This window comes from Coenobita brevimanus, chromosome 88 (assembly GCF_032717465.1).
Source record: "Coenobita brevimanus isolate Jiangsu-jjx chromosome 88, ASM3271746v2, whole genome shotgun sequence".
Taxonomy (NCBI): Eukaryota; Metazoa; Arthropoda; class Malacostraca; order Decapoda; family Coenobitidae; genus Coenobita; species Coenobita brevimanus.
The window spans coordinates 680,857-696,730 of NC_137041.1; the positions used below are offsets into that span (position 1 = coordinate 680,857).

The following is a 15,874-nucleotide window of genomic DNA, read 5'->3' on the forward strand; positions in this document are numbered from 1 at the left end:
CCTTTTTTTTTCTTCTTCTTTTTTTTTTTTTTTTAACCAGAAAACAGTTGATAGTTACTGTACTTGTCACAGAAAATTGATGAAAGCTCCAGAGTTGTTCATGGTATCTGTTTGCTATTGAAGGAATTTAGTTTAAGGGTTAAATACTAGTCTTTGTCATGGGATGAAGAGTTGCTTCTATAGTTGTGTTGTAGTAGCTGTTTAATATTATGGTGTTTCATGAAGTACATTCCATGATTGATTATGTAATTCTCTTGTTCATCACTCCTTATATGGAAACAGATGTACAGGGAATTACCAAGTAGATTTTTTTTTTATTATTATTATTATTTTGTCCCAAATGCTTTTGTATTTATATATCTGTAATCTAGATTTTATTAAATAAATATACAAGATGTTTCATTATACAGTATAATCTTTGTCCTGTGCTCCACACTTTAACTATAGGGAAGTGATTAGCGATACTTCTTTCACGTTAACTTGGTCCAGATTTTCGTCCTTTTGTAACATATAATCCGGCTCTGTGGTAAGGAAAGACAATGGTAGGGCTCTGCATCCTTTTCATAGCACTTCTTTGTGGAAGCACCATTTTCTAGTTAACCTGTTGCTACAGCTCAGCATTTAAGATGGAGAGGCAGCAATTTTAGACCAGGTTATAGTAAAAAAGAGTATAATTTTGGCATTTGTTTTAGCTGACAGTCCATGGAAAATATCAGCTGCATGACCACACTTCAGTTAGCTAAAATAATGTAAAAAAAATATGTAATTGGATGCAAGGCGTTAGGAGAAACAAGGCATCATTTTATTTTATTTAACTTGATTTGACATGACTGTGCCTCAACTGACTTTTAATACCTTACTGCAGCTTGGATGATAGAGTTACCAGCCAAGATAGGAGAGTCCCGAGGTATCAGTTGATAGGTTAAGATGGCCTGAGCTCAAGAAATGTGAGTACCTGCTTAGTCGTCAAGTGTTCGTAGATTTGTTACTTTTAAAAACTGGTTCGTTCAGTTTAACTTTTTTTCCCTTAGTCTTTGTGACTAGCACCATATTCTAGTGTTGATATTTTGTTATAGTGCAGCATTCAAGAGAGGTGGCAATTTTATGCCAAGTTAAAGTGAACAGAATATAATGTATAATGTATTTTAATCACATTTGTGCTGGAGAGGGATGCTTTCACTGGAGCTATACAAGTAAGGTGGAGCCAGACACGGTAGGTTTATGTTTAAGGGTCAGATGAAAAGTGATCCTCTTCTTGTAAGTCACCATTATTACCCTATTATTTTAAGTATGATAAATGAAAACAAAATCATATTAAAATACCACTGTTACCCATAAAATGATTTGCTAGTTTACAGTACCAGTGAAGTGATAACATTGAAATGGCAAGCAGATAGGTAGTACAAAGTGTGTGGGACCTGTCTCACCCCATCGAAGTGCAGGAAAAGAGTTGTGGATGATGATGATCTGCATATCTTCTTGTTAATTTGTGTGTGTGTGTGTGTGTGTGTGTGTGTGTGCTTCTTCTTCATTTAAAAATATCAATATCACTGTAGTTCTCCTTAATCCATGCATCCATCTTAGCATCCAGTTCTTGTGATGCATTCTTTGACCACCCACCAACACTTCCCTTATGAAAGAAACTCCCGTCTTTCGTCATGGGTACGATCTGGATGGATTTTTCTCGAGCCTTCATCGTCTCGAATTTCGTGTGTTCTGCTACCCTGTAGATGGGGAATAGAATTTTTTTAGTCTTTTTTTTAGGCCACTATATTCCTTTTACCATATGCTGTTCCTGTTATTTTGGGATACAGTGATCTAGGTTTATTGAGAGTGTATTGTATACAGTTTCATAAGCTTAGCACTGTCTGTCTTACGATGTGTTTTTCACTTTGTTCTTTAATCTCGTGGTGTGATTTTACAAAGCTAAGGAGAAACATTTGTAATGGGAGAGTCTTTTTATATAGCGTTCATGAACGCCTTCACCGTTAAAAGTCTTTCCTAACTTGAATGTAGTTGTCTGGGAAATAAAATATAGAAATACTGTATACTGATATCCATGAGGAAAAAGGAGACACAAAAATTTCCTGAGCACTTTTTGTGTATTGATACAGGACATTTTCATGTGTCCTCTTTCCTTGTGGACATCCTCATATCTGTGAATCATGGGTAATCATGGGATTTACAGCCACAACGAATTGACTTAGGACCTACACACAGAAATGCTATGGGAGAGTTGTCTGTCTTTGCTTTGTGTTTTCACCTCAATGAAGCAAATTTTTTGGGCAAGAAGTAACTGGCAACTCCTCTGGTGTGGGCAGGAGGTGGTGAAACACTCAGCATGTCAGGGCTTGCCTGGAAGTGAGAGTGGGAGTACATGGTCCCATTGCTCCGAGCTTGCACCTCCCTCCTTTTTCGTATGCATTACTGTTTGCCCTGTTATTTTCCTAGAGTCGAGTTGTCATGCCTGGAAAGTACTGTGCAAGGGATGAGAGGGTCCATATCATTGCATGGAGGCAGAATAGTGTCCCTATCAACATGATTTGTGAATGTATTGGACATGCAAAGTCGACCGTCATGAAGATTCTTGCTGCAGCACGCAACCTGCCAACTGATGTCATACCAGTGCACAAGCATGGTAGTGGAAAGAAGAGGACGACTTCCAGAGGTACAGATACGCTTCTGAGGAGCAAAGTAATGAAGAATCCTCGACTGCCAGCAGCAGAATTGAAGAGAATGCATCCCCAGCTGTAATGAGACGTCTCAGTTCGAACTGTCCAACACCGCTTGCAGAAGGAGCTTGGTTTGCAAGCCGCACCGCAGCCAACAAACCGCTTCTCACTGACTGCATGAAGAAGCAGCACATTTAGTTTGTCAGGAAGTATGCACACAGGACATCGGATGAGTGGAGAAAAGCTATGTTTTTTGATGAAAGCACGTTTCAAGTGTTCCAGGTGCGTTCTGCCAAGGTTCGTCACCCTGCCTCCTGTAGTCGATATGACCCTACTTACACGGTGCTGATTGTTAAGCACCCGCAATCAGTAATGGTATGGGGGTGTTTCTCAGGTGAAATGGGAAGGGGAGGCCTCTACCTTCTTCCAAAGAACTTGATGAATGGTGGCTGGTACATTCAAGTTCTTACAGATCATTTGTTAAACTTTTTTGCTATTCGTGGGTGTGAGTTTTTCATGCACGATTCAGCTCCATGTCACAAGTCAAGAAAGGTGACAAAATGGCATCAGGATAATCGGATTGAGGTCCTCGACTGGCCTGGCAACAGTCCGGATCTAAATCTGATAGAAGACTGCTGGGCAAAGATGAAGAAAATCATGGCAGAGAAGAAGACACCCAATCTGGACAACCTCAAGACTGAACTGATAGATGTTTGGTCCAAAGAAATGTCTTCAGATTACTTTAGAGATCTAAGTGATTCCATGCCAAATTGCATCCAACTGGTCCTAGAAACAAGGGAAACATGATTTCATATTAATGAATGGCATTTCATGAACAAACATTGTGATATACTATGATTTCTGTCTTTTTTAACACCTTGTGGGGGGAGGTCCTAAGTCAATTTGTGGTAACTGTATATAGTCTAAAAATACATCATCATATGTTATCGGTCTTACCTTTTAAGTCCATCATCGTCAATACCAAGCCCGAGGAACGAGTTGAGTTTTCGAAGCTCTGCCATCAAATCCGCCTTCATATCCTCATACAGCATGAAGTGAAGATTCTTATGCCCCCTGTGCTGCAGTGCCTCTCGCAGGTGTTGATGATGCAACCCGTAGTACAGCATGCCGTTCATGAAAAGCTCTGCACAACCGGCCAATCCTGTCTCCATAACGCCCAGGTTGTAGAAGAAGTTATAGGAGGACAAACAAACATCCTTTGGGTTCCTTGCCACATACACCACCTTAGGGAGGAGAAGAGGGAGACTGAGAATAAGGCATGTATCAGGAAAGAAGGGCATGTTAGTAGTTGTGGTAGCTGCAACCCAAGACTTGTGAATGTGATCCCAGTAGACTGAAGGCTGAAGTTATGGGAGGAGAAGTAGAGGGAGACTGAGAATAAGGTATGTATCAGGAAGGAAGAACATGTTAGTAGTTGTGGTAGCTGCAACCCAAGACTTGTGTGAATGTGATCCCAGTAGACTGCAGGCTAAAGTTACCCTTCCCCTGCAGTCCACCAGCATCTTTGTGGGGGATAGGGAGGGAGTTGAAGGACATTTGTATGACTAGGCACTAGAGCCGCTCATATCAGTGCCACCACATGGAGGCATCCCTGTCTAGCACCAAGGACATGTTGAGATGTGCAGATGTGAGAGATAATTGGATAATGAGTAGTGAGAGACTAACTAGAGTGTATGTGAGTGAGGTGGAAGGGATGAGCAGGAGGAGGAGACTGAGGCTAAGATGGAGGCCTGGGGTGGTGAAGTATACTGAGACAGACTAGGGGAGTGTATGTGAGTGAGGTTGAGAGGGTACAGGTGAGGGGGAAACTGAGAATAAGATGGAGGGATCGAGTGGAAAGGTGTAAGGGAAGGGGCTGTGTGAGCTTAATAGAGGGGAGACAAATGACATTGGACAGGACCAGTATAAGTGTCAGTTGCAGAATTACCTTGCAAGTATCGAGGAGGGAGGGGTTGAGGTGCGAGAAGGTGAGGTGGGATGAAATGAGTCTTCGTGAGCCCTTATCAGCGTCTGCTAGTTGCTTCACAACCCCGTCTTCCTTGTTTGCCCCCGGACACTCCACCGGGAATCTAGTTGTATTTAGGAAGCCATCACCGGGAACGTGGGGCAACACCATGTCCTGTGAGAAATGGTGAAGAAATGTATATAATGACCAGTTCTGTACTACTGGAGAGGGATGCTTTCATGTGATGGGACGAATATAACCAAACAACGGTTATACAGTGTCTCTCATCTCTCCCCCTGTCCCCCAAAAGAGGGATGGTGGACAGCAGGAGAGGAGCAGCTTCAGCCTGCAATCCACTGAGTTCACATCCAGATGAGTGCTGGGCAGTAACAGCAGCAAAAACAACACAACAAAAATCTGTGAAATCTCACTCGATCTATAAAGTAGTTCCTGTCATCAATGTGTTGCTCATCAGCCAGGTGGAGTTCATTAAGGTGCGTCATGGCCCACAGAATCTCCTTGGTCCACACAGTGCCACTTTTGAGATACGAGAGAAGAACAATGTCGCCGCTGCGGAACTGGAAGTTGTAGTAGTTGGCAGCCAGTTTCTTATACCTGTGGAAGATAGAAAAAAGAATTACTTGCATTTTTAGCCATTTCAAGAGGTGATATAGCCAGAGGGGAAGGCTGGGGTGGTGCTGGCTACCCCATATTTCTAAGGGAATGCCCTCGAACTTCCAGTGAGTTTGCCTTGGGCTGCTTCATAATTAGCCTTGGCCACCCAGTTCTTTAAATCGTAGCTACACCCTGCTTTTAGGCTGATAATGACTTACAAACCACAAATTTAGTCCCATAAGGAAAGGATCTGAAGGCCTTGTTTGCTTTGTGCATGTAACAAACTGCTTCATCGGATAAAATAAAAGTCACTCCATCAACTCACGCAAGAGGCAGTACAAGACCTCCGGGTTTGGTACACACTTGCCCCCAGGTCACGTCGCTTAAGCCAAGAGACTTTTGGTACTCAGCATGCACCTCCGTCAGGTCCTCAATGCTGAATGGCAGTGCTGAGGCAGCCATGTTGGTCTGTGGAGAGGTACGGGAATATAAACATGAATTAGGGATTTTGCCATGCCTAGTACTGTAGTTGAGTGGTTAGAATGTTCCAGGTGGAGCGACAACTTTTCATAGGGTATCCAGCAATCTCCTCCATGTGGCTCTTGGTGTCAAATGGCAGTGCTGGGACGGCCATGATGGTCTAGAGAACATGCTGAGGAATATAAAGACTTAGTAATCAAGTTGTTGGAATGACCCAGTTCTGTCAGACGAAAACAAACCAACTGCAGGGATTTCAGGGCACATAGGTGGGGGTGCTGGTCATCCACTCACACAATGTAGTGCTACCTTCGTGTGTCTGCACTGAGCGACAAGCCAGGTGGTTTCTTGTACTCCAGGCAGGCATACTCCAAGATGGTTTGGCCATGTGGAGAGGATGGAGAATGAAAGACTGACCAGAACAGTGCATGTGAGTGAGGTGGAGGGAGGGTGAGCAGAAGACCGAGAAGGAAATGGAGGGATTGGTTGGAGAGATAGATGAAAGAGGGTGAATGGAGAATGATAGACCATCTAGAAGAGTGTATGTGAGTGAAGTGGAGAGGGGGAGACCAAGGATGATGTGGAGAGATATATGAGAGAGGTGGATGTGACTAAGACATAGAGAGACAGGTTAGATAGCAGAGGACAGGGTAACATGAAGGCGATTTGTTTGTGGCCACCCCTTACGAAATAAAGGAGTCTGGCAATAGGCAGACAGATAGATAGATAAACAAATATATATTACTGATGCAAACTGCGTCTATTTTGAAATGATACAAGTACCATACAAGGGCGTGTTAAGGTGTCGTATGCAGAGTAAATCGCTTTGGAATAAGTATTACGAACTGAAACTGAAAATGGCAGCCGTTTATCTCCGCCAGTGAGTCGAGTGCGTCTGGTTAGGTGTTGTGGTCTTGGCTGGCGTGTTGTCTTATCTCCGTTTTATCCGTGTTTTATTCTGTTGAAGTGGGCGTGGGTATGTAGTCAGTCATCATGATCACTATTATCGCCGTCATCATCGTCATCATCATCGTTATCATTTTCATCATCATCATCGTTATCATCATCATCATCATCATCATCCCAACCAGAATTCCAAAGACCATCCTCCTCCTCCTCCTCCTCCTCCTCGTCATCATCATCATCATCATCATCATCATCATCATCATCATCATCATCATCATCATCATCATCATCATCATCATCATCATCATCATCATTTTGGCCTGCCACTTCTCCCACTTTCAAACTCGCTCACACATACCCCGTTTTCACCTCTCTGTTCACACCCATTCTCTCCACATGTCCATACCACCGAAGCACACTCTTCAGCTCTCCTATCTGTTTATCTATCTATCCATCTATCTATCTGTTGTCAGCCGCCTTAGTCCCGTGAGAGGTGGTCACAAACAAATCGCCTCCACGTCGCTCTGTCCTCTGTCATTGGGCCGCTTACCATAGAAATCACACCCCCATCTCTCATATGACTCTCCATTCCATCCCACCATCTCATCCTTGATCTCCCCCGCTTCCTGTCCCCCCTCCACCTCGCTCACTTACTCTCTTAATCAGTCTCTTATCTCCATCCTCTCCACTTGGCCAGACCACCACAAAGTGTTTATCTTAACACTTTCAGTCACATCCACATTAACACTACAACGCTCCTTTACTTCCTCATTTGTCTGTCTGTCTCTCCACGTAACTCCATGTCCACATCAACACCACAGCGCCCCTTCACTTCCTCATTTGCCTATCTGTCTCTCCACGTAACTCCACATCAACACCACTGCACTCCTTCACTTCCTTATTTGCCTGTCTGTAACTCCACATCCACGTCAACAGCACAACACTCCCTCACTTCCTCACTTATCCGTCTGTCTCGCCACTTAACTCCGCATCAACACCACACCACTCCCTCACCTCCTCATTTATCTGTCTGTCTCTCCACGCAACTCCACATAAACATTAACATCACAGCGCTCCTTCACTTCCTCATTTATCTGTCTCCACGTAACTTCACATCCACATCAGCATCACAGCTCCCCTTCACTTCACTTCCTCATTTGTCCTCTCCACGTAACTCCATATCCGCTTTAACACAACAGCGTCACTTCACTTCCTCACTTGCCAGTCTGTCTCTTCTTTGTTGTTTCGTACACCACAGAGACATAAAAAATACCCAATCTCCCGCCCACACTCCTCCCATCACCAGTAACAACAGATAATCACCAGTTTTTATGCAGCCAAGTTCTAGCCAAGTGTGTGTAACCTTGTGAAGGCACAGTCGCCAGGCGCGGTGGAAGAGTCAGCATTAAATCTGTTTAGTAATGCTTGCTGGCAGTATTTTGAGCCAGATCCCGCCCACCTTCCACCGTACAAGCAAATATAAAAGTCCCCCCCCCCCTCATCTCCACCTCTTTCTCCCTGCTGGTATTATTGATGCTGCAATGTAACGTAGTGAACAGAGGTGCTTACTATGCCCCACGAATGGTGCTACAACCTCAGTCCAGTAGTAGTAGTAGTAGTAATAGTAGTAGTAGTAATGGTAGTGGTAGCAGTAATAGTGGCAGTGGTGGCAGCAGCACCAGTAGTAATAGTAGTAGTAGTAGTAAGTTAGTAGCCGCTACCCTAGACTCGTGTGAATGTGAACCCTGTGGACTGCAGGCTGAAGTTGCCCCTCCCTTGCAGACCATTATTATCCTCCTTTCGGGGGATAGGGAGGGAGTTAAGTGACGTTTGTATAACAGAGCAGTTCCATCGACCGCTTGCATCGGTGCCACCACATGAAGGCTTTTATCTGCAGCGCCTCCCTCAGTTCACTACAAGAGAAACCGAGACGAAGGAACTTTTCAATCACTGTGTCCCTCACTGCAAGCGGTACGGTACAACGCGCAGTGAGAATAAATCGCAGTGAAGGTGGAGCTAAGGAGACTCACGCCATGTAGAATACGACTGTGATTCGGATGGCTATATCCTTTCATTGTTGCCACCTAGACAGCATAGAGGAAAGAATTCATGGATTTGAAGGAGTTACGGAAGGATGTGTAGAACCACTTGAGATGGGTGTCTTGCCTCAGTATAGTTGTGTGTGTGTGTGTGTAATTCACCGGGTCGGTCAGGATCACTTGATGGTCGTGATCGTCAGCTTTTACCCTCCTGGAAGGGAGCTGAGAGCTCATATAGTCCGATCTAAGGGCAAGGCTGTGACCTTCACACACGCACACACCCGTCCCCTTGCTCAAGGGGGACAGTAACCACCCACTTCGTCAGTGAAACTTTTCGCAACCTGAGCAAGGCGCGAACTCCCGTCTACCAGATGGCAAGCGAGAACGTTACCACTGCACCAGCGAGCGGTGTGTGTGTGTGTGTGTGTGTGTGTGTGTGTGTGTGTGTGTGTGTGTGTGTGTGTGTGTTAGTTCGTGACCAAATATTGGACACTTCTTTGTTAGAGGCCCAGATATAACTCTACACCTAGGTACACTTTCACATGTTGCCTCATGGGCCCCAATACATTGCCATTAGTACAGTCATATTACCTCCGGACTAGAAGGATTAGGTAAGTGGTCGGACGGGTAAATAAAGAAACGGGTGTTTGAAGCCAAGAAGGTGACACACGGGGAACAACATTAGCCTAACAGTAACCATTGCGCCTTCGTTTTCACCTGATGGAACTGGGCTTTAATAATAATACTAATGGTAGGTCTAAGGTGCTGGAACTACGTGGATGATGCGGGAAAAATTTTAAATGCAAAGAAGGAAAAAACAGAGGCAAAAACGCACAAGTTGTTTGTACAGAAGAACAAAAGAAAAGAAAGCCAAAAATTAAGGTTCATTCATCACTGTTATGCAGCATATTCTGAGTCTCGACTTCTTGGGTTCAGGTACGGTGCGACCTTAGGTTCTTTGTTCTCGACCGGGTCAGTCACAGGCAAGGAAGGAAAGTCCAGACACAACTGGTCAAAGGCACACTTATATATTAACAATAGACAGTTACATACACACTCGTGATCAAAACCATGGGACATATAATCATCAGAATATCTCAGAAGGCTAACCCTTACAATAAATATCTCCACCTATAACCAGTTTGACCTTTACACAGTATTCCACCTTTTCTTACATATGATGATTTCCTCATAGTGTCATACATATTGTTCATACAATACACCAGGTGCACTTGGTCTCAGATATATAACAGAGACAATCAAGTATATCTCAATATACCTAAACGCTTGACATCAGCATCATCATCAGCTGTTGAGGTCCACTGCAGGACCGGCCTATCCCTAGCAAAGCAGGGACGATACAGCCAATGTATCCCCACCCAGTTGCTTAGGCTGTCTGGTAGAGACTGTATGTAGAGTGAGAAGTGCTTGTGAGTGTGATTGTAGTGTTGTAGTGGCTTTGGATGTGTGTGTAGTCTGTGAGCCAAGTGTAATCGGCCCGCCTTAAGCCGATTGGGTGCAAGCATACTAGTATGCGACACTGGTTCAACCACAGCACCCCTTGTGTCCGCCAAAACAGCAAGTGGCTTGGTGAACGCTTCCGAAAGTTTTTTTTACAACTCTGGCGGGAGGCGTTAGACGACGGTATATACTCAAATCCTTATATATATATATATATATATATATATATATATATATATATATATATATGTAACACAAACGGCTCCCTATGCTAGTTATATGCATCCGCGTGACACAGACAATACCCTAGCTATCCTTATGCTAGCTATGTGTGATTATATAGGATGAGAGAATATAGCATCCACGATCTATCTGCGCGTGGGGCAGAGGGGGGGAGGGGGAGGGGGTGGTGGTGATACGGACTTCCTTACGAGACAGGAGGTTGGGAGTACACCTCATATATCACTTTCTATTCACTTCATGTGGCCAAAGCAAAAAAGAGGGGGGGGGGGGAAGGGCTGCGGCACTGATGCTGTCTGTTCGTATAGTGGCCCACACGTGAGCTTATTGGTGGGGAGTTCACTGTTCCACACGGGGAGGTAACACGGGGGGGGGGGGGACACTGGGGTTCAATACTAGTCTTTGTCATGGGATGAAGAGTTGCTTCTATAGTTGTGTTGTAGTAGCTGTTTAATATTATGGTGTTTCATGAAGCACATTCCATGATTGATTATGTAATTCTCCTGTTCATCACTCCTTATATGGAAACAGATGTACAGGGAATTACCAAGTAGATTTTTTTTTAATTATTATTATTATTTTGTCCCAAATGCTTTTGTATTTATATATCTGTAATCTAGATTTTATTAAATAAATATACAAGATGTTTCATTATACAGTATAATCTTTGTCCTGTGCTCCACACTTTAACTATAGGGAAGTGATTAGCGATACTTCTTTCACGTTAACTTGGTCCAGATTTTCGTCCTTTTGTAACATATAATCCGGCTCTGTGGTAAGGAAAGACAATGGTAGGGCTCTGCATCCTTTTCATAGCACTTCTTTGTGGAAGCACCATTTTCTAGTTAACCTGTTGCTACAGCTCAGCATTTAAGATGGAGAGGCAGCAAATTTAGACCAGGTTATAGTAAAAAAGAGTATAATTTTGGCATTTGTTTTAGCTGACAGTCCATGGAAAATATCAGCTGCATGACCACACTTCAGTTAGCTAAAATAATGTAAAAAAAATATGTAATTGGATGCAAGGCGTTAGGAGAAACAAGGCATCATTTTATTTTATTTAACTTGATTTGACATGACTGTGCCTCAACTGACTTGTAATACCTTACTGCAGCTTGGATGATAGAGTTACCAGCCAAGATAGGAGAGTCCCGAGGTATCAGTTGATAGGTTAAGATGGCCTGAGCTCAAGAAATGTGAGTACCTGCTTAGTCGTCAAGTGTTCGTAGATTTGTTACTTTTAAAAACTGGTTCGTTCAGTTTAACTTTTTTTCCCTTAGTCTTTGTGACTAGCACCATATTCTAGTGTTGATATTTTGTTATAGTGCAGCATTCAAGAGAGGTGGCAATTTTATGCCAAGTTAAAGTGAACAGAATATAATGTATAATGTATTGTAACCACATTTGTGCTGGAGAGGGATGCTTTCACTGGAGCTATACAAGTAAGGTGGAGCCAGACACGGTAGGTTTACGTTTAAGGGTCAGATGAAAAGTGATCCTCTTCTTGTAAGTCACCATTATTACCCTATTATTTTAAGTATAATAAATGAAAACAAAATCATATTAAAATACCACTGTTACCCATAAAATGATTTGCTAGTTTACAGTACCAGTGAAGTGATAACATTGAAATGGCAAGCAGATAGGTAGTACAAAGTGTGTGGGACCTGTCTCACCCCATCGAAGTGCAGGAAAAGAGTTGTGGGTGATGATGATCTGCATATCTTCTTGTTAATTTGTGTGTGTGTGTGTGTGTGTGTGTGTGTGTGTGTGTGTGTGTGTGTGTGTGTGTGTGTGTGTGCTTCTTCATTTAAAAATATCAATATCACTGTAGTTCTCCTTAATCCATGCATCCATCTTAGCATCCAGTTCTTGTGATGCATTCTTTGACCACCCACCAACGCTTCCCTTATGAAAGAAACTCCCGTCTTTCGTCATGGGTACAATCTGGATGGATTTTTCTCGAGCCTTCATCATCTCGAATTTCGTGTGTTCTGCTACCCTGTAGATGGGGAATAGAATTTTTTTAGTCTTTTTTTTAGGCCACTATATTCCTTTTACCATATGCTGTTCCTGTTATTTTGGGATACAGTGATCTAGGTTTATTGAGAGTGTATTGTATACAGTTTCATAAGCTTACCACCATCTGTCTTACGATGTGTTTTTCACTTTGTTCTTGTAATCTCTTGGTGTGATTTTACAAAGCTAAGGAGAAACATTTGTAATGAGAGAGTCTTTTTATATAGCGTTCATGAACGCCTTCACCGTTAAAAGTCTTTCCTAACTTGAATGTAGTTGTCTGGGAAATAAAATATAGAAATACTGTATACTGATATCCATGAGGAAAAAGGAGACACAAAAATTTCCTGAACACTTTTCATGTTTCCTATTTCCTTGTGGACATCCTCATATCTGTGAATCGTGGGTAATCAAGGGATTTATGTATAGTTTAAAAATACATGATCATATGTTATTGGTCTTACCTTGTAAGTCCATCATCATCAATACCAAGCCCAAAGAAAGAGTTGAGTTTTCGAAGCTCTGCCATCAGATCCGCCTTCATATCCTCATACAGCATGAAGTGAAGGTTCTTATGCCCCCTGTGTTGCAGTGCCTCTCGCAGGTGTTGATGATGAAACCCACTGGGCACCTCGCAGCTCATGAAAAGCTCTGCAAAGCTGGCCAGTCCTGCCTCCATAACGCCCAGGTTGAGGAAGAAGTTATAGCAGGAGAAACAAACATCCTTTGGGTTCCTTGCCACATACACCACCTTAGGGAGGAGAAGAAGAGGGAGACTGAGAATAAGGCATTTATCAGGAAGGAAGGACATGTTAGTAGTTGTGGTAGCTTCAACCCAAGACTTGTGTGAATGTGAACCCAGTAGACTGCAGGCTAAAGTTACTCTTCCCCTACAGTCCACCAACATCTTCTGTGGGGGATAGGGAGTTGAAGGACATTTGCATGACTAGGCACTATACTCCGTTTTTTTTATCGAGGCGAAGATGCACTTGACAGATTGGTGATTATCGGCTGAATGCAACATTACTTCATAATCTAGCATTATCAACTGACAACAAATGTCTGAGGGGGAAATTTGGGTTAGTAAATATTTTTTGGACATGCTGCATTCAGCCAGTCATCATCAACCTGTCAAGTGCATCTTCGCCTCAATAAAAAAAAAACGGAGTATAGAGCCGCTCATATCAGTGCCACCACATGGAGGCATCCCTGTAGCACCAAGGACATGTTGAGACGTGCAGATGTGAGATGTAACTGGATAATGAGTAGTGTTTGTGAGTGAGGTGGAAGGGATGAGCAGGAGGAGGAGGAGACTGAGGCTAAGATGGAGGCCTGGGATGGTGAGGTATACTGAGACAGACTAGGGGAGTGTATGTGAGTGAGGTTGAGAGGGTACAGGTGAGGGGGAAACTGAGAATAAGATGGAGGGATAGAGTGGAAAGGTGTAAGGGAAGGGGCTGTGTGAGCTTAATAGAGGGGAGACAAATGACATTGGACAGGACCAGTGTAAGTGTCCGTTGCAGAATTACCTTGCAAGTATCGAGGAGGGAGGGGTTGAGGTGCGAGAAGGTGAGGTGGGATGAAATGAGTCTTCGTGAGCTCTTATCAGCGTCCGCTAGTTGCAACACCACCCCATCTTCCTTGTTTGCCCCCGGACACTCCACCGGGAATCTAGTTGTATTTAGGAAGCCATCACCGGGAACGTGGGGCAACACAATGTCCTGTGAGAAATGGTGAAGAAAGGTACAGTGACACCTCACGATAACGGACTAACTGGGGCCCAAACCCTTCTGAAAAAAGCGAAATTCCAATAAAAGCGACATCAAGCCTTCCCCCTGCAAACCCAGACTTTTTCTTATATATCAGACATCAGTCAAGATCGCACCATCGGTTTTTAAACTGTTTTCACTACCATTGCAACACTGTACCGTATTATACCTTCATTACAATAATCAAATGGTAAAATATATATACTAATACTGTACTGTACACTGATAAACATGTCTTTTATTTACAGTATTATGGTGAATAAAGCTGAAGTGATCAGGCAATCCACTCTGCTTCTGGGTTTATTGGACTTTTTCCAATATATAGGAATTTAGTCCGGTAGCTCCCTGATTCCGATAAAAACGAATTCTGGTCAATTGAAGTATGTTAAATCGAGGTTTTATTGTATAAAATGACCAGTTCTATACTACTGCCCTGTTTTTGGTGCTGGAGAGGGATGCTTTCATGTGATGGCACGAATATAACCAAACAACGGTTATACAATGTCTCTCATCTCTCCCCCTGTCCCCCAAAAGAGGGATGGTGGACAGCAGGAGAGGAGCAGCTTCAGCCTGCAATCCACTGAGTTCACATCCAGATGAGTGCTGGGCAGTAACAGCAGCAAAAACAACACAACAAAAATCTGTGAAATCTCACTCGATCTATAAAGTAGTTCCTGTCATCAATGTGTTGCTCATCAGCCAGGTGGAGTTCATTAAGGTGCGTCATGGCCCACAGAATCTCCTTGGTCCACACAGTGCCACTTTTGGGGAACGAGAGAAGAACAATGTCGCTGTTGCGGAACTGGAAGTTGTAGTACTTGGCAGCCAGTTTCTTATACCTGTGGAAGATAGAAAAAAGAATTACTTGCATTTTTAGCCATTTCAAGAGGTGTTATAGCCAGAGGGGAGGGCTGGGGTGATGCTGGCTACCCCTTATTTCTAGGGGAATGCCCTCGAACCTCCAATGAGTTTGCCTTGGGCTGCTTCATAATTAGACTTGGCCACCCAGTTCTTTAAATCATAGCTACACCCTGCTTTTAGGCTGATAGTGACTTACAAACCACAAATTTAGTCCCATAAGGAAGGGATCTGAAGGCCCTGTTTGCTTTGTGCATGTAACAAACTGCTTCATCGGATAAAACAAAAGTCACTCCATCAACTCACTCAAGAGGCAGTACAAGACCTCCGGGTTTGGTACGCACGAACTCTCTGCTCATCCCCAGTCGGCTGTTAGACATTCGGTACAGAGGATGCTCGTGCGTCAGGTCCTCAATGCTGAATGGCAGTGCTGAGGCAGCCATGTTGGTCTGTGGAGAGGTACGGGAATATAAACATGAATTAGGGATTTTGCCATGCCTAGTAGTTGAGTGGTTAGAATGTTCCAGGTGGAGCGACAACTTTTCATAGGGTATCCAGCAATCTCCTCCATGTGGCTCTTGGTGTCAAATGGCAGTGCTGGGACGGCCATGATGGTGTGGAGAACATGCTGAGGAATATAAAGACTAAATCCCCGTCCACACGAGCGGGCAATGCCCGCGGGTACAAGCGAGCAGTTTGCCTGTTGGCGGGCACAAGCGGTGAGCCCGTCAACAGGCAAACTGCTCGCTTGTGACCGCGGGCATTGCCCGCTCGTGTGGACGGGGCTTAAGATAGAGAAAGAAAGGTTAGATGGCAGAGGACAGGATGACACGGAGGCGATTTGTTTGTGGC

The 15,874-nt window shown here is 43.7% G+C and overlaps 2 protein-coding genes across 3 annotated transcripts; both read right to left on the reverse strand.

Annotated features, from left to right (window-relative positions):
* Positions 1-336: 336 nt before the first annotated feature.
* Positions 337-7,729, reverse strand: LOC145411200 (amine sulfotransferase-like). Of its 2 annotated transcripts, XM_080281263.1 has the most exons (6): positions 7,651-7,729; positions 5,579-5,721; positions 5,070-5,253; positions 4,621-4,812; positions 3,630-3,916; positions 337-1,724 (listed from the first exon to the last, which is right to left on the reverse strand). In XM_080281263.1, the coding sequence occupies exons 2-6, from the start codon at positions 5,713-5,715 to the stop codon at positions 1,529-1,531; spliced, it is 996 nt and encodes a 331-aa protein (XP_080137389.1). In that variant the 5' UTR covers positions 5,716-5,721; positions 7,651-7,729; the 3' UTR covers positions 337-1,528. The 2 variants fall into 2 exon arrangements, with proteins under 2 accessions (XP_080137389.1, XP_080137390.1); XM_080281264.1 differs by lacking the exon at positions 4,621-4,812.
* On the reverse strand, positions 5,771-13,989 carry LOC145411151 (sulfotransferase 2A6-like). The gene is made up of 4 exons (XM_080281206.1): positions 13,925-13,989; positions 12,860-13,146; positions 12,279-12,378; positions 5,771-5,893 (listed from the first exon to the last, which is right to left on the reverse strand). Exons 2-4 carry the CDS (start codon positions 13,072-13,074, stop codon positions 5,771-5,773), a joined length of 438 nt encoding a protein of 145 aa, XP_080137332.1. The 5' UTR covers positions 13,075-13,146; positions 13,925-13,989.
* Positions 13,990-15,874: the final 1,885 nt, after the last annotated feature.